Source organism: Podospora anserina, chromosome 2 (genome assembly GCF_000226545.1).
Source record: "Podospora anserina S mat+ genomic DNA chromosome 2, supercontig 2".
NCBI classification, from domain to species: domain Eukaryota; kingdom Fungi; phylum Ascomycota; class Sordariomycetes; order Sordariales; family Podosporaceae; genus Podospora; species Podospora anserina.
In genome coordinates, this window is record NW_001914858.1 from 2671155 (window position 1) to 2693612 (window position 22458).

Here is a 22458-nt window from a genome sequence, read left to right on the forward strand (position 1 = left end):
GTAAATTTAAAATTATCTACTTAAAAAGAATAGATCGATAATTGAATATTTATTTATAGGGTTCGATGCATACTACAGAAACATGATCAGTGAGGATGTGAAACAAATCTATTCCTTTATCTTACTGTTTAACTCTTACCTCCAATATTCTTTTGTTATAGAGTACCTAGAAACAATTATATAGTTATCATGACTGTAAGTAGAGGACAACTGTCTTATTAGTATCCCCAGTGGCGGGCCACTCCTCCCCCGGCAGCAAATCCTCTCCCTCCCTATTCTCACTCCTAACCGTCTCCCCAAACGCCTTCAACCGACTGACAGCACCAATCGACGTTTCCAACATCGTGTAAAACCTGATAATGTACGAAAACGCCTCCCCAAAGATCATCAGCGTCACCAAACTGGCTCCAGTAAACGCAGTATTCGTGCGCATCTGCGTCGACAGGGTGATCACCGCCACTGCCAGCACAGCAACAACAATCTGCAGCGTAAAAGCCAGCCAGCGCTGGATCATGGCTAGGAGATACGCCGGTCTCTGAGAAGTGTCGAGGAGGATGTCATTCTTCTTGACAGACTCAGGCACCCAGCCAAAGGCGCGGTATGTAGCGAGACCTTTGATCGTGTCGATAAAGTGGGAGCTTATTAAACATCAATGTCAGTTATTCATAGTCAAGATTGGTTTCATCCTCAACGCGCGCACGGGGGGGGGGGGGGGGGTACTTACTACAGCGGGCTCTTGGCCTCCAAATCCAGCAATCGGATCTGTCTCGACGTCCGCAGATAAAACTTTTGAATCCCGTACAAGACCACCGCCAGGAACGGGTAAGCAACGGCCAGATAAGGGGACGCCGTAGCAACCACTGCCGCCATTCCGAGGCAGTTGAAGATGTACAGTATGAGATTGACAAGCGCCATGGGAAGCTGCCCGTCGACCAAAGTCATATCCTGTGAGAACAAGTTGGTCACGATACCAGTATCGGTTGTCGTAAAGAACTTGAGAGGCGCGTTGATGACCGTTCGAAGCGTTTCGAGATGGAGTCTAGCCCCTGATATTGTGATCATGGAGGTAAAGACCACCAAAGCCGAAAGGAACAGAGACATCAGTGCACCCAACTGGAAAAGCGCGTATAATCCATTGTAGAACGCATTGGACCGCTGTGGCTGAGGCGATGCGACATCCTCTGACCAGAACTTCAGCCAGATTGTGGAGAAGTTGATGCAGAAACCCCAGCCGAAGCCTGCCATGATCAAGACAATAACGCCAAAGAGGTTGAGGCGAGCGAGATAATACCGGTATATCGTAAAGTCGCCCGTTGCCCTCGTCTTGTCCGCTTCTGGGCTGAAGGCTGTGACCTTATTCGGGGTCATCTTCAGAGTCGTGCTCAGACCTGGTTTTTCCTGTACTGCCAAATCCTCCTTCGAGCTTGCGGCATCGCACTCCTGGACACCCAAGCTGTTGACGTACATGTCATTCTTCATCAGCTCCTGAAAGGTCCCCTGCTCGACAATCCTGCCATCTGAACCCAGTGCGACGATATGGTCTGCCGATGGTAGGTGTCGGATGGAGTGGGTGCAAAGGACAACTGTAGCTCCTCTCCGACGTAACAAGCCATCCGGGGAGAAGACACGGCGAAACACTTGTTCCTCCGTGTCAGCGTCCAGGCCGCTGAGAATGTCGTCAAAAACCAACAACTTCGAGTCCGTATACAAAGCTCTGGCCATCGACACCCTTTGCTTCTGTCCTCCACTCAGGGATATCCCGTTGCTTCCAACATTGGTCTCGTCACCTTGGGGCAGAAGTTCGAGGTCTTGGCGAAGCACGGTAGCTTCAACGACTTCGTCAAATCGTTCTTGATTGAAGGCGTCGAAGCCAATGATGTTCTCCCTGATTGTTGCGTTCGAGAGGTAAGGGGTCTGGTCGCAATACCCAATTTTGCGGAAGCGGCTTGCCACATGAAGTTTACCTCCAAATACAGGCACTTCGCCCAGCAAAGCTTTGCAGAGCGTCGACTTGCCAGAAGCCACGGGCCCAATGACGATGGTCAAACTGGAGTGTGGGATGCGGATATCGATATCATGAAGAGCAGTTTTGTCGTTGTCCCAACCAAACTTGCCATCCGTGATCTCAAGGCCGGGGTCGGCGTGAACCTCAACACTTTCCGAACTCAGCTTTGACGTGGGTGAGCTGGCACTGCGGTCCATAAGGATCTCGGACTCGCGAAAGTCGGTGCGATAATCTTGTGCCAGAAAAGTCTGAATGCGATTCAGACACGTCAAGGCCGCCAGGAAACTTGGGATATGCTGGAACAGTGATCCCAGAGGGTTGGCCAACAGCAGAATGTAGGAAATGGACGTGAAGATCGTAGTCACATCTAATGTCCTGGAGGCAAAGGCAAAGGTTACAACAGGGGAAAGGCACAACGGAGTGTAACCCACTGCCGCTGCATAAACCTGGACGATCCGGAATCTTGCCCCAGCCCCGAGCTCGTCCACCCTCATGGCCTGAATCGACTCCTCAACTGGAGCCGAGAGGCCAGATATCTTGAGGTGCTTCATCTGTGTGATCATGTTCGTGGTGAGCCCTACTCGCTTTTGTATCCTCTCCATCCAAGCCTTTTGCCTAGGGCCAGTAAGCTTGGCAAGGAAGAAGGAGCAGACAACACACACGCCGACGATAATGACAGGGGCGGTGAAGGCAACCCCGATTTTCCTGGACAGTAACCAGCAGGCAAAGACGACCTCGACCATGTTGGCCCAAAACTCGTGCATCTCCAAGCATCCGACCAAAACGCGTTCGATATCGGCACTCATCAAGGTGAGGGCGGCCGAATCGTCGGCAGCTGAGATTCTGGCTTCGGTTGTCTTTCTGTACACGGCAGCGGCAAGTAGGCCGCGGGTCATGTACATGGCGCGTTCTTGAAAGTACCAGTAAAAAGCTGATGACACTGCCATACCGACATAGATAAGGAGTCCCGCGCCGATCAATCCGTATCCAATGTTCTTCGGACTCATTTCGACGGGCTGTTCAAGGTATCCCAGGAGTGTTTCGATGAGGAAAGGTTGGCAAAGCTGGAAGGCCCCGAACGCAATACGAGGTCCGACGGGCAACAAAAAGGACACAGCCAAAGCTTTCATGACTGCCTTTGCCAGTCCGTGCTGCCGCTTTCCCAGCTTTGTAGCCTCGAGATTATGACCAGCTTCAGCGTACAGCTTGGCAGAAGCGATATTATGGTCTAAGGGGAAGAGATCATCAATGGTGAGGACACCTCGATATCCCCTCAAAAACAGTTTGTTGAGCCAGAAGTATGCACCAAGACCGTAGAGACCTGCTGTTTCCTCGGGACTGTGGGCACCTTTTTCCCATTGCAGAATCCATCTTGACTTGGATTGGGATTCGAGCACAATAAGAAGAGCCCTGATAGCTACGCCAACAGTGAAGATGCTAGCGTAGTTGAGCTCGTCATGATTCGAGGATGCCAGCCATATGGTTCTAGTCTGCGAGATATCCAGGAGAGTGGCGATAAAGAGATAAGCGTTCAGGAAGATGGATGGACGTGGTGATTTGGTGTGTTCGAGGGAAGAGAGTAGAAGCATGCAAATACTAGATGTGAGAGCCAAGGCGTCGGCAGGAATGAAGTATATGCCCAATTTCCGTGATTTTGCAATGCTCAAGACTAGCTGGCAGAACACAAAGATGCCGTAGATGGCTATAGATATCTGTTGAAAGAAAGAACTGTCAGCCCATGATCAAACAGGGACACACTTGGCAGCCGGATTTCTCACCAGCTTCAAGTAACGCAAAATAACACCTCCAACAATACCTGGCTTGCGGTGTAGCTGAACGATTCTTGGTAGAGAAAGTGCAATGAAAATGGCAGCTGGAATAATGGCGAGAAATATCTTTTCAAATTTGAGTGTGAAGTCGAAATCCCCTCGGCAGCCCTGGACCGAGGGTCCAAACGACGCGTCGTCGGTACAGGTTGCGAAGTCCATGCTGGATGATGATATCCTCAGGTGGGTTCCCGATCAAGAGCATGTTTCGAGCAATCTCTACAGAGAATACTCGAAGGGCGGTGTCGGCAAAGGCGCCTCAATATCGCGGTTCAATATGGTGGAGGCGGGGTTCCTGCTGCAGTCCGAAGTCCAGTGCTTTCCCGTTTCTCGAATTATGCTGCCAAGAAAGGAAGGTAGTTGCTACCTCACGAGATATGCAAGTGCAACCTTCATTTGTTCCCAAACTTCCAACTTCAGCCTCCATTGCAATATGCCATATTTCCGGAAAAATCCGAAAAGCTTGTTTCTTTCTGATCTTCCTCGTAGCGCTTGCCCTCTTGCCGAGGGGACGTGACCGATAGAATGGGCAAAAGCCTGTTGTTGGGCGGTTTGGTCGGTATCCATGGATAAATGTGATTATGGGGAGGGTTTCGACCGGGGAGGAGGAGGAGGGTTATATTGAGAGGATTGGGGATTTTGGTGAGGCTAGGGAGGAGCTTAGAGATGGAGGGTTAGGAAGGGACGTTGATGCTGGGGGGTCGTCGCCGTTGGAGGTGGACTCGCTGTGACTTGTCTTGTCTTGTGATCCTGATTTGGTTTGGGCGTGATATGGCCGACATTGCCATGGGCATGTCACCAGCCAGATTTCAACATGCGGAAGGTCAGTCGAGCCCCCATTAGATATACAGGAAATCTCGAATGTTTGCCAGCTGGAGCTGACACGCGGGCAAAGATTACTAGAAGAATTCCGCATTCAATTATGACAGCCAGAAAGGCAACTTCGGTGACAAAGAGTTAGCGTACTATCACTTCACCTATATGGTCAACTTCTTAATATATTTGAAGTCCAATCTCCAGCCACCCTCTCGTCGTCGTAGCTCTTAGTACGACACGATGCTCATTGTTCGATATCAGGAACTGAAACAGAGAATCGAAAGCATGAAGGAGAATTCTCTGGAAGGCGGTGGATTGTAAAGACGAAAGCCGAAGACAATCCTGGAACCTGGTTGTTCAACAAAGCAGGACGCTTACGAGTCACTTGCTGCCGAAATTCACTGCGGGTCTCTCAGTTACGGGCGGTATCTTGGGCAGGAGCGATTGATCTCTGACGGAGCCGTGCTATTGTTCCTGAGCAAGTATATATTGAGCGTCTCTTTTGAGCAAACTGCTGCTCTCTCTTTTGTTGCCTAAAAGGTTCTCTCTCTCTTCACCAACTCGATCGGAACCAACACCAACAACTCAACCAAGGACCAACAAGTCTACCAATATGGTGCCCACCATCACCCGCCTCGCCGGCTTTCTGGCTCTCTTTGGCGTATGAACATCGTCAGCTAGTCTTCCGGAACAAGTCGCTAATTCGTGTCACAGGCTGTTCACAGCGCCCCCGCTTCCCTTGACCAGGCCACTGTCTCCATTGGCTTGGAGGGCCGCGAGATTGTTCCGGTCCAGTGGAACCTCCCCATCAACATCAACGACCCCAATGGCAAGAAGGTTGCTGTCACCGGTACCTTCGAAGAGGCAGTCGCCAGGATGGAAGCCCACTTCCCTGGTTGGAACGAATCTTTTGTGGCTCAGCTGCCCGCCGTCCAGCTGCCCTCGCGCTTCGGCCTTAGGGCGGACGATGACCCGGAGTTGGGCAACGTGGTGTCTACTGACTGCAATATTCCCGGGGAGGCGCAGAGCGAGTATCGTATTGGCCAGGGGGTCTCGTACTTGCGTGGCTTGTCGGGCAAAGCGAGCAACAATCCGGGCAAGTGTGGACGTGTCAGCTGCTCCTATCACACTGCCATCTATTGGTGCAATGAGGTACGTTTTGGTCACCCTGTGCTGTAAGCTTTGATGTCTGTTTACTAACTGTAGACCAGGATACGGTCGACAAGGAGGTCGAGTGGAACGCCATTGCTGATGGAGCATATGACGTTTGTAGGAACTGCGAGAAGCAAGATGACAAGGGAGTTTACCATGCCAAGGGCACGGTGACATTCAAGGAGAAGTTCAGTGTCACTGTCAAGGAGGACTGGGAAAACTGCTAAACGCAGATGATGGTATTCGCGGCTATCTGGCAATGGAGGACACTGAGATATTTCGACTGTTGCCATCTTCACAGCAATTCCAATTGTTCTGTGTGAACCTCTAACTCAACTCTAAGGACCCACTGTTCCAGGGGAAGAAATGTATTGGTCTGAAACTAGCTCCGCGGAGCTCCAGGGCTGAGCTAGATTCACTAGACAAAAGAGTTTGGCATCGCTTATCTCGGGCCGGGAGATCTTCGTCAAAGTTTTCTCGTCAGAGCCTTTTTTTGTGAAATGCTGCTTGGCTTTCTGTTGGGGGGACCCCTCAAACCCCCACGTCGAGCTGTCGCCCAAGCTGCCCACCTCAGTGCATTGGGTGCCCAAGCTCCCGCCCGTGGTCCACCACCTATGCGGCATTGGATACCTAAGGGGTTGCACGCCATTAGCGCCCAAGATGACTCCTGAAAAAAAGACTCTGTCAAGGGAAGTTTTCGCTGTCAAATTCAACGAAAAGAGAAAAAAAAAGAAACAGAGACTCCTCGGCTACAGATATCGTCGTCAAATGTAAAAGTAATAGTACCACTTGTACCTCCACGTGGAGGGGGTAATTCGAACGTGGGCCGGTGGAGATTGGGCGTGGGGGTGCGCCAAAGTCTGGGGTAAACTGCCCCGCGCCGCAGAGGCGCCCAGGCCCAGAGCTGGGAGCTGCCCGGATCGGCCCCTGTTGATGGAATTCGATGCTTTATCGTTCTCTCGAAACATTCGAGCCTGTCATTCAGTTTTCTTGCAAGGCTCGTTCAGATGTCCTTCTTTCGCTGCAGATAGAGAGAGGCGCGCGCTGCGGCCTTGTCCACGAATTTCACGACCCCAAGAATGAGCCCCCGTCTCCAGTACTAGCTAGACGACAACGATGGCGACCCAACAACCTTCTCCCCCGCAGCAGCCTCAAAATGGCATCGAAAATGGCGCCGGCACTCCCACGGCCACATACAAACGCGCGAGCCGCAAGGGAGCGCCCCGTCGCTTCAGCTGCCCCTACCCGGGCTGTGACAAGCTCTACTCGAGAGCCGAGCATCTCCAGCGTCACCAGTTGAACCGTGCGATCTGCTGTTTCCTGCGCGTGTGCGCCATCACCTGTAGCTGACCAAGACCTCAGATCAGCCCAAGGAGATCTTTCGTTGCGATGTACCGGGTGTACGTTTGACCCATTGATGCAAGACACACAGGACACTGACGATGCTGTGGAACAACAGTGCGAACAAAAGTTTGTACGAGCCGACCTTCTCGCCAGGCACAGGAAGAGGCATTCGTCGTCGTACGTACCCCGAAACCGAATGCCTAGCTTCAGTGCCGTCAAGGACGAGTCATCCGCCGCATCTGGAAGCGCCGTTCTGTCACCTACTCCTGGCGCCGAAAGTCGACCGTCGGTTCCGAATGCCCCTCACGATGCCGCCATCTTGCTGGCCCCCGAGCCGAGACCGCGCCAGCCTCATACACTTCCAAATCCTCCCCCGCCGAGACTATCTACCCATCAGCCTGGTTGGCACCCCCAAATGCCCGAGATGGAGTGTAACATAATCAGGCCTAAGCCAGGGTATTACCCTCGTGAGGAGAGGCCGCCACAGCCGCAGAACCCCGTGTCGTACCGCGGCGTCGACGTCGAGTTTCCCCACGACGATATTTCCCACGAGAATTTTGCTGTCTGGCTGTTCGATCCACACGCCCCTTATGGCGACTTCAGTGTGTCTCACCTCCCATTCATGGATGGTGGGCTCGAGTCAACTCTGAACAACAACATTCACTACGACTACGAGTCACTGACCAGTGGTGGCCGGTCACAGCTCGAAACCCCTCCCCGCTTCGAGAACGACGAGCTTTTGTCCGAGTTCCGAAGACAGGAAGTACTGCGCTGGTTCCATTCTTTCCGGCAGAAGCAGCCCAAGGCGGAGCCTCTGATTGCGAGTCTGGCGCAGCAGAACAGCAGCGGTGACATGCCTGCACTGAGTGTGGAGATGATGCGCGATTGTCTGCAGGAATACTGGGATCATGTATCTCCTCGATTACCCATCGTACATCAGCCCACCTTCTTGAGCAACCGCTGTTCAATATTCCTCCTCATGGTCATGATATCGCTCGGTGCTATTTCTCTGCGTGGACGGGACACAAATGGAAACCTGCCAGATTATGGTGGCTTTGCCGATGTCATGATCACCGGCGTGAGATGGGAGATTGTAACGGCGGAGGAAGCCTCCCCACCCGTGGCGCTCTGGGTCGCCCAGGCCTTGCTGTTGCTGGAGTTTTACGAGAAGATGTATTCTTCTCGGAAGCTCCACGAACGGGCGCATATTTACCATTCGGTGGCACTGACACTCCTCCGTCGAGGAAGCCCCTTGATTGGGCGTTCGGGAAGCGAGTCCCCGCCGGAGGTGACCTCAGCCGATCATCCACACGGGGTGAGCCTCGACTCCCATACGTGGTGGTGTCGATGGGCGGAAACGGAAGCGATGCACCGGGTGGTATTTGCGGCCTTCATGATGGACATCATACATGCAGCAATGTTTGGCCACGCTGCACAGATGGCTCCGCATGAGATACGGTTGCCACTCCCCTGTGATGATAACCTCTGGACCGCCTCGAACCCGGATACTGTACGGCAGCTCGATCAGAATCTCCGGATGTATGGTGTAAAGACCATTTCGTTTCTGGACGGCCTGAAGCGTGCCCTTCATGGCAAGGAGGTCAAGACTCATTCATTCGGCCGGATGATCATCATGTGTGGTCTTCTCAGTGTTGGTTGGCATCTCAGCCACAGGGAAACACACCTCAAATGGCTGGACTTCACCAACCCACCGAGCGAGACCCAGGACGGGTGGAAGAAGATTCTTCTCAAGGCATACGACGACTGGAAGTACAGTTTCGACGTGGCGCAGGGCACGACGGGGAGTCCTGGAGTTGCGACTCCTGTTTCCCAGCCCTCTGGTGCCAACGGCCCCATCCACAGCGCCGCTGTCCTATACCATCTTGCTCAGCTGAGCTTGCACGTCGATATTGTCGACTGTCAGGTGTATGCTGGAGCCAGGCGTCTTTTGGGTAGGAAGGTTTCGGTTCGGGACTACACCAACGTTGTTGCTCGCATGAAGCACTGGGCAACGTTGCCTACCACCCGCCACGCCGTGCTTCATTCCTTCAAGCTTCTTCACCGTGTGCTGGTCGACCCACGGAGAAGCAGCGGGAGCATCAGCAGCAGCGACCGTGACCGCATCGGTCTCGGGGGTGTTCACCTGCCCCCCATCGAGGTCCAGTCTTATTCCTGCCGCAGCGAGCCCGACCCTCACCGGCCATGGGTCATGTACTACGCTGCCCTGTGTATCTGGTCGTTTGTGCGTGCTATCAGCAAGCATGACTCGGTCCACGACATGAGCAGCCATCCTACTTCGCCGTTTCGGCCGCCGAAGGTGTTGCCGGTTAATTATCGGAGAGTGTCGGCTTATTTGTCGAATGTTGCGAATATGAACGAGTTGACGGAGGCTACGGCGGGGATGTTGGTGGATGGCTTGTCGGATTTGTTGGAGGCGCTGCATTCGATTTTTGCGGAGGCGTACTCGGAGTTGTTGCATGAGGCGCATGATCGGTTGAAGATTTGTAAGGAGATGTTGGCTTCTGTTGGGGCGTCTGGTCCGTGAAGAGGATTGGAGAAGATGTGTCTTGGGTAAGGGCTGGAATCCCTGGGGAGGAAGTGCGTATACCCCTTTATGTGTCGACTTGATTTAAGATGACGGTACGTCGCCCTCGGTTGAACATGTGGAATATTGTCACTAACAAGTGGATGCACAAGCATTGGATATGGAACATGCATGTATCATCAATTGGTATGGGAAGGCGATGTGTATGACGCCGTGGTTTGGTAGGGCAAAATCAGGTCAGGTATTGGATGAGGGTAAACAGTCCGAGCCAACCCTGCTGGGTAGACTCTTTTAAATACAAAGTTTCTTGGTTCAAGCGACTGTCACCCCTGTGAATGAAGTTCATTCTCCTCTGGCTGGCCATCTTATAGGCGGCGGCGGCGAGTTCCCAGGTCACGCATTTGTCTCGATGCCTCTATCCAATTTCTGTCGCCGGAGGCCACGGAGGTAAATGGTCCTGGGGTGTTTGGCGTGTCATGTGTAGGTCTATGGACTTTGGACCGTATCACGGCTTTGATCTTGGGGTGCGTGATTTGGTATGTTGGGATGGGGGCAGAGGGGATGTTCATGAAGCTTTCTTGACTACCCTAGGAGGTTGACTACCCTAGGACGTCTTCTCACTGCCTACCATGAAAGATCCTTCTCTGGCTTTTCGGTCCATTTAGCTTGCAGTGACTCTCACTTCCAAAATCCCTTCACAGACGGGTTAGGATACCACCAGCTTCTTTCCATCTATTCCGTCACGCAGGGGCACATAACAGGCCACATATCAAGGTCAAAGCCAATGCAATAGGTGAAAATGGCCGAGACTTTTCACCTGTGGAGACCTGTTGATTCAATCTTGGCCATTTCTTCCACAGGCGCCATGGCGGGCAGCGCTTCTGGATCTAAGCAATCCAAAGTCTGGATATCGTAGAGTCGGAAGGCTTATCTTCATTCATGCCACTGAAAACTTTACATCAGCCACCAGAAAAAAATGTCTCGTATGAAAAAAAAAGCGAGGTTCCTTCCTTTTTTTTTCTTCGTCGGAAGCAGCGTCCATCCCATCACCAACCTAGGCAGCACATCTGTGACGTTCGTCAACCGACAACATCAAGTGTCAAGACAACATTCGTTCGAAGAAAAACAATCAATTCATCACTACCTATTCTATCCCGGTATATTGTGTTGTTCCACCACCGCAACAATGCCCAAACCCAACCCCAACCGCGTCACCAAGCCGACCAAGTCCACCAACCCACCCTTCCCTCCCACCCCCCGCCGCCCAACCCCCCTCCTCTCCCACCTCACCCCAGAACAACATTCAGCCACAATAACCTCCCGCCTCTCAGGCGCCCCCGCCACAGGCGTCATCCCCCAGGGTTACAAACACCCCATCTCCGACCTCAGGTACGACCTACCCGAATATACCTGGGATTCCCTCCTCCTCGAATTCTACCGCCAAACCCAAGATTCCTACATCATGGAAGAAGAGATAAAAGCCGAAAGCGCAAGGCGCAACATCATGGGTGAACCCCCCTGTCAGAAAACACCAGAAGGGTTTGTCCCCCCGACTTACGACCCAGAGTATGACATGCCAGATTACAGCTTTGGGACGATTCTGGAGAGGTATAAAAGGCAGAAGGAGGAGAGTTTTGTCACGGAGGCGGAGATCAGGGAGGAGCAGAGGGGGAGGTCGGAGAGGGCCGGGAGGTGGCAGATGGCGAGGAGGGAAGAGGAAAAGGAGGTGGAGGCGATGGGGGAGGAGCAGACACCGCCTGCTAGTCGGGATGGGTCTTTGTCTTAGGAGGGCAGAGGGACGCCAATGGCGGAGGGGAATGGTAATTACCAGCTGCAGCGGCAATGTCGGTGTGTGATCACCCCCTCTCCTATGCCTCAGCAGGTTGTTGCTGACCGGCAGGGATACCACCAGTATGCTCGCCCCCTTGCCACCCCGCCTGACAGAGAACCGGATAAGGAGACGGTAGAGTGGGATGAGTGGATGTGCAGACAGCTCGCGGCGTATTTACTGAATGGCACGCCCGAGTGAGGTGTCCAGGGGGGATAGTGCGAGGAGAGAAGAGATCTGTCGACAGCGAGCGGGATTCGGTTGTATCAACACCCGAGGGCCAGGAGAAACCTTGGAAGCTTGGAGTCTCACGGTTGTAGTGTAAGTTCCAGCTAGTGAACGTTTCTGTGTTTGAGGCTGTTAGTGGCGCCGGTTTGCGCGCCGGTTGAGCCTGAGGCTCGACGTTGAGTTGTGGGGGGGACTGGAAGGAGAATGTGGAGGAAAGGTTTTTGCCAAAGGGCAAGGCTAGCGTGAGATTTCGTGGACGGTTAGGGTGTGGCTTGCGGATTATGGGGTTTGGTTGTTGGACAGGCTTCATTGTCGGATGGTACAAGTTGGTCTAGGGGTGGAGGTTGGATGAGATGGTTTGGGTTGGCGTTGATGAAGTTGAGTTTGGTGCAGTGGTGCTTAGGCTTATATACCCGCTCAGCCTCAGCAATACAACACACCAAGTGGTTTGACGGGGTTATTTGGCAGTTTCGGAGTCTTCCTCACGTTTCTTGCAATACCCCTGGTTTTCTTTGTAATGTCGATTTAGTTCATCGTCACACTATATCAATGGGGACAAAGGTTGTTTCAAAAATCACCACATGTGATAATGATATGTAATGAGTGGCTAATGATGATCATCCTGACAAAATTAAACAAAGAAGAGTTCATGAAGGAGTGTCGGTAAATCTGTCATATCTTATATCCATCCATCCATCCCAACCAGCGGTCCCAGGCTCGTCTCAAGATGTGATCATCAACCCATAAATCCCCTATTCACAGTTCCCCTTATTCACAGTCCTCCCAGTGGCTTGTGCGCTTCAGTGCTCGGAGCCTTGCCCCGTTGGTTTGAGGAGCATTTAGCAAAAGCTGCCCAAAACGGGTCCCAGAGCAGGGAGTGATTCGACGCAGCTGCAAAGCTGTTGAATGTTAGAGACGAAAGAGCTAGATATCGGCCAACGAAGAAAGGGCTTCACGTACAGGAGCGATGTTGGTGACACCGCCAAGGCAGGCTGCGATATTGCTGAGGTTCAAAGTTGGAATGGCACCAAGCAGGCAAAGAGCCTGGAAGAGAGGGATGCCGACGAGGCTGTTGACGCAGGTGTTGACGTCCACTGGAGGAAGGGTGACCTGGCGGTCGACAAGGACGGGGGCAGTGTCCACCTGGGCGGGGGCAGCAAGGCCGGTGGTGGCGACGGCGAGGGGAAGGAAGATCTTGGAGAACTGCATTTTGATGGTGGCCGGTGGTAATAGACATTGAGAGGATGTAGGTACTGGTGGTAATGATGTTGTTGGAAAGGTGGTAAGGATACTTGAAGGCTTGAATGCTGATGGAGAGAAAAGGGTTGAGGTGTTGTCGGGGATGGCGTGCGTTCCTTTATAGTATTTTCCGGTCTCCGATCATCGGTCTCCCTCATCGGATCCTGTCCTCCCATGGAGGTGAAGTCGGATACGGAGCACAGCGCAACGTGACTTCGGTTATTGGTTCAGCTCTCTTCGACCACCACCATCCTTTGGAGTTGATGTCGGAACGCACATCTCAAGGGGGTTCTGAACCCCACCTCGCATCATGAGGTGCCTTCGTTTCCGAGGCCTGCATAGTCACAAGGCGGTGCTCAACTGGAGTATCGACATCGGCAAGTCGACAACACTGTGTGGTGGACGAAAGCGAACCCTCCTGCAGGATGCATCTTTTTCAAGGACAACTTCCTGAACTTGACTTCCAATAGAATTCTGAGAAAATCCTACAGATTAGTCAAGGCCATCCATCTTCACGCATATACTGTTCCTATCTGGTAGTGATAGACAGCATAGCTGGGAACAAGACACTCGGTGAGCAACCACCTCGTGAATAGGGGGGTGCCTGACAGGGCAAAAGAAAACAATGGCACCTCGGCTGGGGTCGGCGGCAGCTTGCACAGAATGGCTCGCTTCGGCACGAACAGATGAAGGAAGTCGGCCGGCAGCGTGACCCATGGGGGGTGGTAATCCGTCGGGATCAGCCGCCATCATGGCCCATCGGATACGAGTTACACCAATAGATACATCACAAAACCGCTCTAGGCCTCGTCAGCAAAATATGTCAGAATTCGACGATAAAAGCCGGAAGCACGGCAATTTGCCGCCGCACCAACAAACAAGCAAGCACGTTGAGGGCCCTCATCCATGCAGCGGCGGTGTGTTGCAGAAGGCTGCTTCTTTTCTGGAAGTGAGGCCGGCCAAAATCAGTAGTCGAGGTCCCGTCACTCACCACCAACCAGCTTCCGGCTCAGCGCTTGCCAGTCCCAGTCTCGCCAGGCCCTACAAAAGTTCCATCGAGTTCAATAAAACATTGGACGACACGACATTCTTGGCGCGATCGCTATTCTTGTTCTTGGGACATGTGGCTTTCATACCAAGAGAAAGTTGGTGTATGAACTCGGTTATTTCGGGCTTGGAGGTGAAGAAGTTTGAACCCTTCAACAGCCAACAAAGCCAGGAGGAATTGAGGATTCTACACCCTCATTAGCATCCTATCTGCAAGCCGAGAGTCTTATCTGTTTGCGTACACTTTTAGAGATAATACCCAAAAGAAACATCCCCGCATGCTCCTCATGTGGACAATCCGAGACCCTTCTTTCCGAGACCTCCGCTTGCCGCCTGAAACAGTGTGCAACAGCAGCGGCAACTGACACTGGAATATCATTGAGCTGGCGGCAATGGACGTCGAGTGCAGAGGTGCAGACCGAAATCGACCGATTACTCCTTGATCTCGCGTTTGTGAAAGACACCTGCAAAAGAACCAGATCAGCAACTTGAGCAAAAGCTGGATCCTTGATGAGCATCAAACAGGAATCAAAGGTCCAAGCACCCAACATTCGGATTTCCCTTCCTGACAAACCCCCAAACCTTCTCCCACCAACAATCCTCCACACTATCGAATCCTTCGTGACAACTTCCCAATCTCACTCGGACGAAATTTCCCTGGCAAGAAAAAAAAGCACACCTACCATTGATCTCAGGCATCCAAGAAGCCCTCTCCTTGCAAAAGAACTCCCCCTTTGGCGGGATATTTTCTGGCTCATCAAGAGACCCCCACATGACGTACCGAAACTTGTCGGCTGCTTCTTTCTGCCATTTCTCGATTAGTCCATTGTGTACGTAAAGCCATCCTTCAGTATCATATCTCCCGCAAAACATCGAGATCCAAAAAACCATCTCTGAAGTCCTGACAGTCATGTTGGCTGTCCCATCACTCCCCCAAATACGGGATGCAATCAAGAGGGCGAGAAGGTACTTACACCATACTCGCAAATAAAAACCCCACACTCCCCGCAAAACTCCCTCGTCACCCCGTTCTGCTGCGTGTACTTCTTGAGCGTCTCTGTCCCGTCATTGTACGAGAAAGCATCCAAGGCAACCTTGGCTGTGAGTCCGTAATTTGTCCCAAAGGCTCGCTTGCAGGACTTGCAGTGACAGAGTGTTGTCCGAGCATCTTCCACCGAGTTGAGGGTGAGGGTGTACTGGACGGTTTTGCAGGTGCAGCCTCCTTTGAGTTGGGTCTTGGAGTGAGAGGAGGACATTGTACGTGCTTGAAGGTAGAAGTCGATGGGGTGGTGAGTGGTGATCTTGGTGGTGGTGGTGGTGGTGGTGGTGGTGGTGGTGGTCGGTAAGAGTAGTAAGCGTGGGGTGTAAGTGGTGGTGGTTGTGGTAGTGGTGACTAGTGTGGACTTGATTCGAAGGGGGGAGAGGATGCAGGTGCGCATTGATGAGTTGCCAATTCCTGGGAAAGAAAAGAAATGGATGATTGTTGATGGCTGGAGAGATCAAAGTCGCGTGGCTTGTGGGATAGGGGGCCTGTGGTGGGTGGTGTCCTTTTGTGACGTCAATGATTTCGCTGCTTGGTTGAAGTGAGTACTTTCGACATCTCACTTCTCTCACAGTCTCACTCATCATCCCTCCTACCTCTCATGTCGAAGACCCTCTTCCTAATTGGCACCTGGCTCTTCAAATTCTGGTTTCTCTTGCATTTTGCATGCCATTCATCGCATACATCCCTCTACAGATCAACTCTGTCTTGGAGTCGCCCATCCATCTCCTTCTTGAATGGTAGCCACGACGCTACTCACATCCAATCAGAAGCCCGATTAGCTCAGCTGGTTAGAGCGTCGTACTAATATTACTCTCTTTGAGTCATATCAAGTCATGCGAAGGTCAACAGTTCAATCCTGTTATTGGGCACATTCTTTTGCCATTTTTATTTTATTTTTTACTTTCTATCGAGTCATTAATTATTTTTCATAATTCTGATAATGAACGCTAATGCTATGGTTTTGTTACCCCATCCCTCATTTTATCCTTCCCTTACTCAACAAGCTTGGTACCCCTGATCACAACACCAGCCTTGACAATCTGGCCGTTACCAACATCAAACTCCTTGAGCAAAGCCAAGTTCTCCGACGCAAGGACCTCCTCAAGAGGCACCTCAACAGCGCCAATCTCGTTCTTGCCATCCATCAGGGCAATTCTTACAGGAGCAGCACCTTCGATGCTGCCAGAGAGAGGAATGCGGAAAGTGTTGTCAAAGTGAGGGTTCTGGATATCCTCAGCGCCGCCCGGAACATCACACTTGACGACGGTCTGGAACTTGTGCGCGCCCCAGGTGATGGCGACGCTGGGCTTGAGCTGCTCGCGAGCACCCTTGAGGTTCTTGACAGCAGCAACAAGGACGGCGAGCAAGCCCTTGATCTCTGCGGGGTTCTCCTCGCCGATGATGCTGGTGGCATCGGGGATGAATTGGTAGTATTTGCCGCTGACAGTAAGCTTGCCCGCGGTCTCCTCGCCCTTGTGCATGAGGGTAAGATCCTGCTTCTGACCATGAGCCAGGAGGAGGTTCTTGACGGTGATGGTGGCGAGGCCAATGTCATCGTCGGAAGCGGTGTCTGAGTCCTTGACATCCAACGCCAGCAACTGATCATGATCAGAGACGATAAAGTCTCTGGTCTCGTTCCACTCGGGGTGGTGGTTGTCCTTGACCGTGGCTGTCTTCCAGCCGGGAGTCTCGCCTGAGAGGGAGGTGGTGACGTAGCAGTCTGGGACATCGTGGACGAGCTTCTTGAAAATGTTCTTGGACTTGAGCTCCTCGCCAAAGTTGCTTCCTGACTCGATGGTGAGACGGACGACACCGACTGGGAGCTGGTAGGTCTTGAAGTAATCGTTGAATGGGTCGAGCTTCACGAGGAAGCGGTTAGGAAGGACGGCCATGCCGGCAATGATGGACTGGACGACCTTGCGGACGCATGAGTCGATGAAGCCAAGATTGGCAATGTTGGCGCCATCTGTGTAGTTAAACTTGAGGTAAGGGGGGTTGATGAAGGAGACTTGGGCGGCGCCAATCTGCGAGTCTGTTAGTAAGGCATGCCTAGACTTGCTCCAAAGAACCTCGGTCAACTTACAAGAGGGATCACATTGGTGATTGGGCAGAGCAGGATAGATAGTCTGCCACTCAGCTTGACGTGCTCGACGCCCACCTTAGGGATCATCTTTCCGTCCATCTCGATATCGCAGTTGCCATCCCAGTTGACATCCAAGTCCAGCTTGATACCACCGTTGTCAACCTTATGCACATCCACGTTGGAGAAGGTCATGGGCTGAACGCCCAAGTCAATCTTGGCGAAGTGAAGTGTGTTCAGGGGAGCAGGAAGCATCTGCGCGAACATGGGCTCAGCAATCTGCTTGATCATGGCGCCACCGGCAACACAGATATTGGGCCATAGGTGACCAACGAGGTCGTTCAGGAAACCTGTATGTTTGTCAGTTGAATCCCGAGTCTTGTTTGTGGTTGGAACATGACATACCCGCTGACTCGGGACCGCCAGAGGCAGTGAGAGTCTCTACTAGGGACGCCATGGTGTGTGATGTGTGTGAGACTAGGGGACCGTAACTAGGGAATAGGCCGCAACTAGCAGAGTCAACTGTGAAGAAGTTAAAATATGGCAGAAAGACAGCAACGAGTTGGGCAAACGTATCATATATACCCAAACCGGGTCTGGCTGTGCACAGCAACGCGAAGAGGGAGCAGGAGGAGGGGCTGCGGGGTCCTGGGGCCCGCTGCCTTGGCATCCGATCAGTTGTGGACTTTCGATAGCAATCGCTTGGCGGTGGGGTGATACGAGTGACGTCAAACTCTTGCCATGCATACGGTGACGAGTGGTTTTTTCTGTTTGGACTGATTTCAACAAATCATTGAGGCTAAAACAAGCACAAGGGCCAAGATCCGGTCATCTTGGCTCATGGTTTCAGGTAGGAATGTTGGGCTTGGAAGCACGCTGACGTTGCAGCTGGGGAAGTCGGGCAGTGCAGGAGCAAAAGAGCTGACGGGTGGAGTATGCCGAATTCGGAAAAGTGAGGGTATTCCCAGCTGAGTCAGGAGTGGGGATGTTCGTTGTTTGCGGAGGCCGCCGCCAGGCCACCCCCGGTGGACGGCTCAACAAAAAAAGGAGAGACTCGTTTGCTACGAGTTACTGATTTTTGCTGATCTCATAAACAAACAATCAAGAAGCTTTCCATTCGGCTCTTGAGGAGCGGCCTTCAAACGACCCGGAGATCGTGACGATAGCAGCGTCTAATCACGGTGTGCTGCGAACAATCGTCCCTATCGATAAGGCCCAAGCATATGCGCCCAACGGTCGATCGATTGGCGGTTTAGCAGGGGTTATTGAGGGGAAATGCGACCTGAATTCAGGGGTTCAGGGGCGAGTGAGAGGTAGGTAATAAACAACACCAAGCATACAACAGACTATGGAAGTTTCGTGGATAATCACAGATCAAAAGTTCAAGATTTTGGGACAAGTTCAATAATTTGTTAAAAAAATACGATTAAGATCATTGATCAGATTCAGGCTCACATTCTATTTTTAGAGGCCAGGTCTTCATTATCTCCAGGAGTGGTATTTTTGGCAACTAAAACCTACCTTGCCAGTGTCTACTGTAGACCGAAGAAACCAACAGGAGGAGGTTGCGGGACACGGCCACGCCATGAGTGCCCCTCCCTGACGAGCTGCTGACGAAGCTGGTCGAGGAGATAATTCTGCTCATTATTGCGAGGGGGCGCAACCCAGGGTGCAAAATATGTACCATTAGCATTAGGTGGGAAGGCCGCTCGCTGCTCAAAATCGGTCAGCTCGAGAGCACCGCCAGCGGAATGAAGCAAGATATTCCTGACCTGAAAGTCATCATAGCCCTCCTGCCGAAGCTCAGTGATATGCCGGGCAATGTAGTTCATTCTGTCGACCCGACAGTTGTGGCAGAAGTTGGGGATAGACCCCTCATCGTCTTTGGTAGGGGGGATGTTGATGGGGGAGTAGGTTTCCACTGGGAGGTCCCAGGCATAGGCAGGGTGTGTGCAGCCGTTGGAAGCAACCTGGCTCGTAGTATACACCAATTTGTGTCGGCAGGTGGGGCAAGTGACGGCCTTACCGGCTTCTATCAGATGTTTTTCCCAGCGCCCGTAGCAAGCCTTGCACATCATGTGCCCGCAGAAAAGAGTTACTCCCGGGTGGGCATTGGCAATGTTTTGCGGAGGAGTGGCAGGGGTGAGGATCTCGTCCTTGTCGAGGCAGATGACACAGTGCACAACAGGCGTTGTGGTGGCACCGGGGTAGTTTCCGAGACGGTTTTCCTGAATCCAAGCCTTGAGTGTAGGCCAGTACTGAAGCTCTGCTCTTTGAGAAGCCATTTTGATGGTAAATCGGGTTCTGGAAAAAGAGGTTAGTTGGGTAGTAGTTTGAGTTGAGACGTTACCTAGCGGAAGAATAAGTTAAGGTAGCTGTTGCGGTGAAGTGAACTGAATGGTTCGATGAAGATGAATGATGATGGCAGAGACGAGCGGTCGTGCTTTAATAGGCTTCTTTGCTGTTATCTCTGATTCATTTACAATATAGTTGAAGTGAGTTAAATCATGCTGTCCAACTGATAGCTACCTATGTTTATTCGAATATTCGCCTTGTCTTCTAAGTATATGCAGCCAGAACAATTCCATTGTGCTACCAGACAGAGTCGCCTTTGTTCTCGCACCGGAATTTACTGGCGGCAGTTACCACATCCGTTGGGACCTGCATGTGGTCCACCTAGATACTATCTCGGAATATTGCTTCAGCGAATACCTGCCAACCTGGTGCTTAATGAATGTGCGGCATGCATCAGGAAGATGGCCGAAGAAGATTAATATCAAACGGTTGGTGCGAACGATTGTTCAAACCTCACACAGAAAACTATCTAGTATAGTTTTGATGGTATTCCTGTTCACATTTTCTGCAGCATTACAGGTACTTTGGAATTCTTTGTCTGAACACCCTTCACAACAAAGGGTCATAGCCAAAGTTGTCTTTCTTTCATACTTGGAGGGTGACAACAAAGAAATATCAGCCAAGGCGGGTAGATAGAGCAGGATTTGTATCCCACATGGGTAGGAAGATACGACAATGGAGAGCTGGTAGCGAGTTATCACCTACAACCAGCCCTGGGCGATCGGTGGCAGGTGTGATCCCGAAACAGTTACGCCAGATGGCCACCATTAGTATCGAGTGTCAAACACTTCCAAGACCCTTATCAATCTTAGGTGGCTGTCACCATCAGCAGCCTTTTTTGTTTGGTGCAGAGACAACTTTCATAGCAAAATCACCTATGGCGGTGGAAATAAGCCCATGGGTGTTTCCAGCTGAGAGGCCATATCGACAAGCTGAAAGGAACTGGCAAATGCATTTTCGTAAATGACTGGGCGATCGTCTTGTTACAGCTCGGCGTGGAGAAAGATGGTATGGTCTTGATGAACTACCGTATGCTGCCGGGACTTTGTGCATCCGCACGTTTTGTGCAATTGGAGATGTATGAGGAGTGGGGGGTGCGCCACCTGCCTGTAATAACAGTTGCACCTTCCAGGTTCACCTCATATCGAAGCTTGAAAGTGGAAGGCACAACTCCAGATTCCGCGATGAGAAAGTGCATTGCAGATGTTCGGCGGAAGGAGCCGCCGGCATGGACGCTCTTTGCAACTTCCCAACCGAAACTCGACTGACAGATTTGAGCGAGTGAAAAGGAAGGGACGACAACGAATAGTCCCAATGCGGGCTTTATACTTGCCATCACTGCTCATCTGAATCAGTATCTTCTCGATAACCACCCGACACAGATAAGGGAAACTGTTGTTCACTGGTTCCTGTCGAAAGTGAGAAGCAACCGAGCAACCAAGAGGCCAGCACGATTCATATACCCGCCTGGGCATAGCTCCACAGGCTTCCTGGAAGGATGCGAGCAGACCGGGGTTTGAGAATAATCGGGAAATCCGCGCCGATAGACGAGCTGCAGGCTGAACAGGGGTCGGGGAGTTGCCAAGAGGGCCACAAGGTGGCATACTACAGCCAAGCTGGGGGTACATGAGGCACATCGATGCAGTGGTTGCAGCATAACTGTGGTGTTGATGTTGCCGGTAGAAGTCTCCCAAGCACTTCCCATCGCGCTGTCAACATCCCCAACTTTGAACACCAAACTAGATGAAACTTGTTCCCCGCCCGCCATCGAAGATTCTGACCCGTTGCGCTACGAGCTTGGCAATGCCTGGCTAGGTCATAGTGTATGCAGGGGTCAAGGCGTCTAGTCCTAACCGAAGCATCACCGCGCAAGAATTCGAGGAGGAGACAAATACATACAGCTGGACTGCAAGCCCGTTCGGGGATTTCTTTCTCTGTCTCTCGACTTTCAACTTTGCACCTTTCAACAGTCCAGAATCGCCATCTTGACAACCTCCACCATCATGCGAGCCCCCGATTCCACCACCACCTTGTGGTTCATACTCCTGTCAACCTTTGCTGTTGCCCAGGACACCACCGCCACCCCAAGACTGACAGGCCTGCCAACTTTGGCACCGAGCGACCGTTGCGCGGCGTACTTTCAAAACGAATTACAAGCCTCGTATCCCACCCAACCAGCCGCCATCGCCGAGATCGTCAGTTCCAACTCGCTTGACCATGACCACGTCTTCGTGACAGGCGATCCCAAACTCCAACCAACAAACGCTCACTCTGACAGGAGAGTCGTCTGCTCGGGCGTCGTCGCCTTCCCGACCAAGATAGCCGGTGCCATTCCACAAAGGTCCACGAGTATACTGCAAGAGTTTGCCATCTGGCAAAAGGATGTGAGCTCGTGGGTCGATGCAAACAAGGAGTCGGTCAAGGCCTTTGCCACGAGCTGCTCCGGCGAGGGAGAGACGGGTGTTGCTGGGAACGCGCTTATGATGGTGGCTACCGATGTTGACGCATGCCTCACGGCTGCTGCAGTTGGTCTTGGGCCGACTGATGGGTCGAATGGCGTGGGTGGTCCGGCAGCAACGACGAGTACAGCGGGTGGACCTAGAGAGACTGGAGCTGCTGCCGTCGGTGCTTTGATGGGGATAGGAGTTGGATTGATGGGTATGCTTTGAGGGTTCAGCATCGCAGCCAGTCTGGATCAGGACAGGTGCATGTGGAGCAGGAGCACATTGCCTCCTTGTTGCTGGGGGTCACGGGCAAGTAGCTGACACTTCTCTGTTCTCTCCATGTGTGTTAGATTCAACTACCCATTCATCCTGCCCCAACAGCATCTCCTAGCAGGCACGATGACCCTGCCCTCGAATCCTCGCCCGTTCGCTGAAGTTCCATATCTCAAAGTCACGTTGGCCGTTCCACCTAGTGTGATGCTTCCTACTTCACCATCGATGTTC

General features: G+C 52.2%; 9 protein-coding genes across 9 annotated transcripts, besides 1 other annotated feature; 5 read left to right on the forward strand and 4 right to left on the reverse strand.

Moving 5' to 3' along the window:
- Positions 1-187: 187 nt before the first annotated feature.
- On the reverse strand, positions 188-3594 carry PODANS_2_7550 (uncharacterized protein; the record flags this gene model as incomplete). Its single annotated transcript, XM_001911508.1, has 2 exons — positions 188-638; positions 728-3594. The coding sequence occupies 2 exons, from the start codon at positions 3592-3594 to the stop codon at positions 188-190; spliced, it is 3318 nt and encodes a 1105-aa protein (XP_001911543.1).
- A 1666-nt stretch (positions 3595-5260) lies between these two features.
- Positions 5261-6026, forward strand: PODANS_2_7555 (uncharacterized protein; the record flags this gene model as incomplete). The annotated part of the gene is made up of 3 exons (XM_001911509.1): positions 5261-5308; positions 5362-5799; positions 5859-6026. The coding sequence occupies 3 exons, from the start codon at positions 5261-5263 to the stop codon at positions 6024-6026; spliced, it is 654 nt and encodes a 217-aa protein (XP_001911544.1).
- An 889-nt stretch (positions 6027-6915) lies between these two features.
- Positions 6916-9688, forward strand: PODANS_2_7560 (uncharacterized protein; the record flags this gene model as incomplete). The annotated part of the gene is made up of 3 exons (XM_001911510.1): positions 6916-7102; positions 7162-7199; positions 7259-9688. The coding sequence occupies 3 exons, from the start codon at positions 6916-6918 to the stop codon at positions 9686-9688; spliced, it is 2655 nt and encodes an 884-aa protein (XP_001911545.1).
- Positions 9689-10664: 976 nt separating this feature from the next.
- Positions 10665-11474, forward strand: PODANS_2_7562 (uncharacterized protein; the record flags this gene model as incomplete). Its single annotated transcript, XM_001911511.1, has 1 exon — positions 10665-11474. The coding sequence occupies one exon, from the start codon at positions 10665-10667 to the stop codon at positions 11472-11474; it is 810 nt and encodes a 269-aa protein (XP_001911546.1).
- A 1176-nt stretch (positions 11475-12650) lies between these two features.
- Positions 12651-12974, forward strand: PODANS_2_7565 (uncharacterized protein; the record flags this gene model as incomplete). The annotated part of the gene is made up of 1 exon (XM_001911512.1): positions 12651-12974. The coding sequence occupies one exon, from the start codon at positions 12651-12653 to the stop codon at positions 12972-12974; it is 324 nt and encodes a 107-aa protein (XP_001911547.1).
- A 2006-nt stretch (positions 12975-14980) lies between these two features.
- PODANS_2_7570 (uncharacterized protein) lies at positions 14981-15469 on the reverse strand (the record flags this gene model as incomplete). Its single annotated transcript, XM_001911513.1, has 1 exon — positions 14981-15469. The coding sequence occupies one exon, from the start codon at positions 15467-15469 to the stop codon at positions 14981-14983; it is 489 nt and encodes a 162-aa protein (XP_001911548.1).
- Positions 15470-15844: 375 nt separating this feature from the next.
- Positions 15845-15944, forward strand: a tRNA (tRNA-Ile).
- A 123-nt stretch (positions 15945-16067) lies between these two features.
- Positions 16068-17612, reverse strand: PODANS_2_7580 (uncharacterized protein; the record flags this gene model as incomplete). Its single annotated transcript, XM_001911514.1, has 3 exons — positions 16068-17099; positions 17159-17505; positions 17561-17612. The coding sequence occupies 3 exons, from the start codon at positions 17610-17612 to the stop codon at positions 16068-16070; spliced, it is 1431 nt and encodes a 476-aa protein (XP_001911549.1).
- A 1075-nt stretch (positions 17613-18687) lies between these two features.
- PODANS_2_7590 (uncharacterized protein) lies at positions 18688-19440 on the reverse strand (the record flags this gene model as incomplete). The annotated part of the gene is made up of 1 exon (XM_001911515.1): positions 18688-19440. The coding sequence occupies one exon, from the start codon at positions 19438-19440 to the stop codon at positions 18688-18690; it is 753 nt and encodes a 250-aa protein (XP_001911550.1).
- A 2073-nt stretch (positions 19441-21513) lies between these two features.
- On the forward strand, positions 21514-22179 carry PODANS_2_7600 (uncharacterized protein; the record flags this gene model as incomplete). The annotated part of the gene is made up of 1 exon (XM_001911516.1): positions 21514-22179. One exon carries the CDS (start codon positions 21514-21516, stop codon positions 22177-22179), a length of 666 nt encoding a protein of 221 aa, XP_001911551.1.
- Positions 22180-22458: the final 279 nt, after the last annotated feature.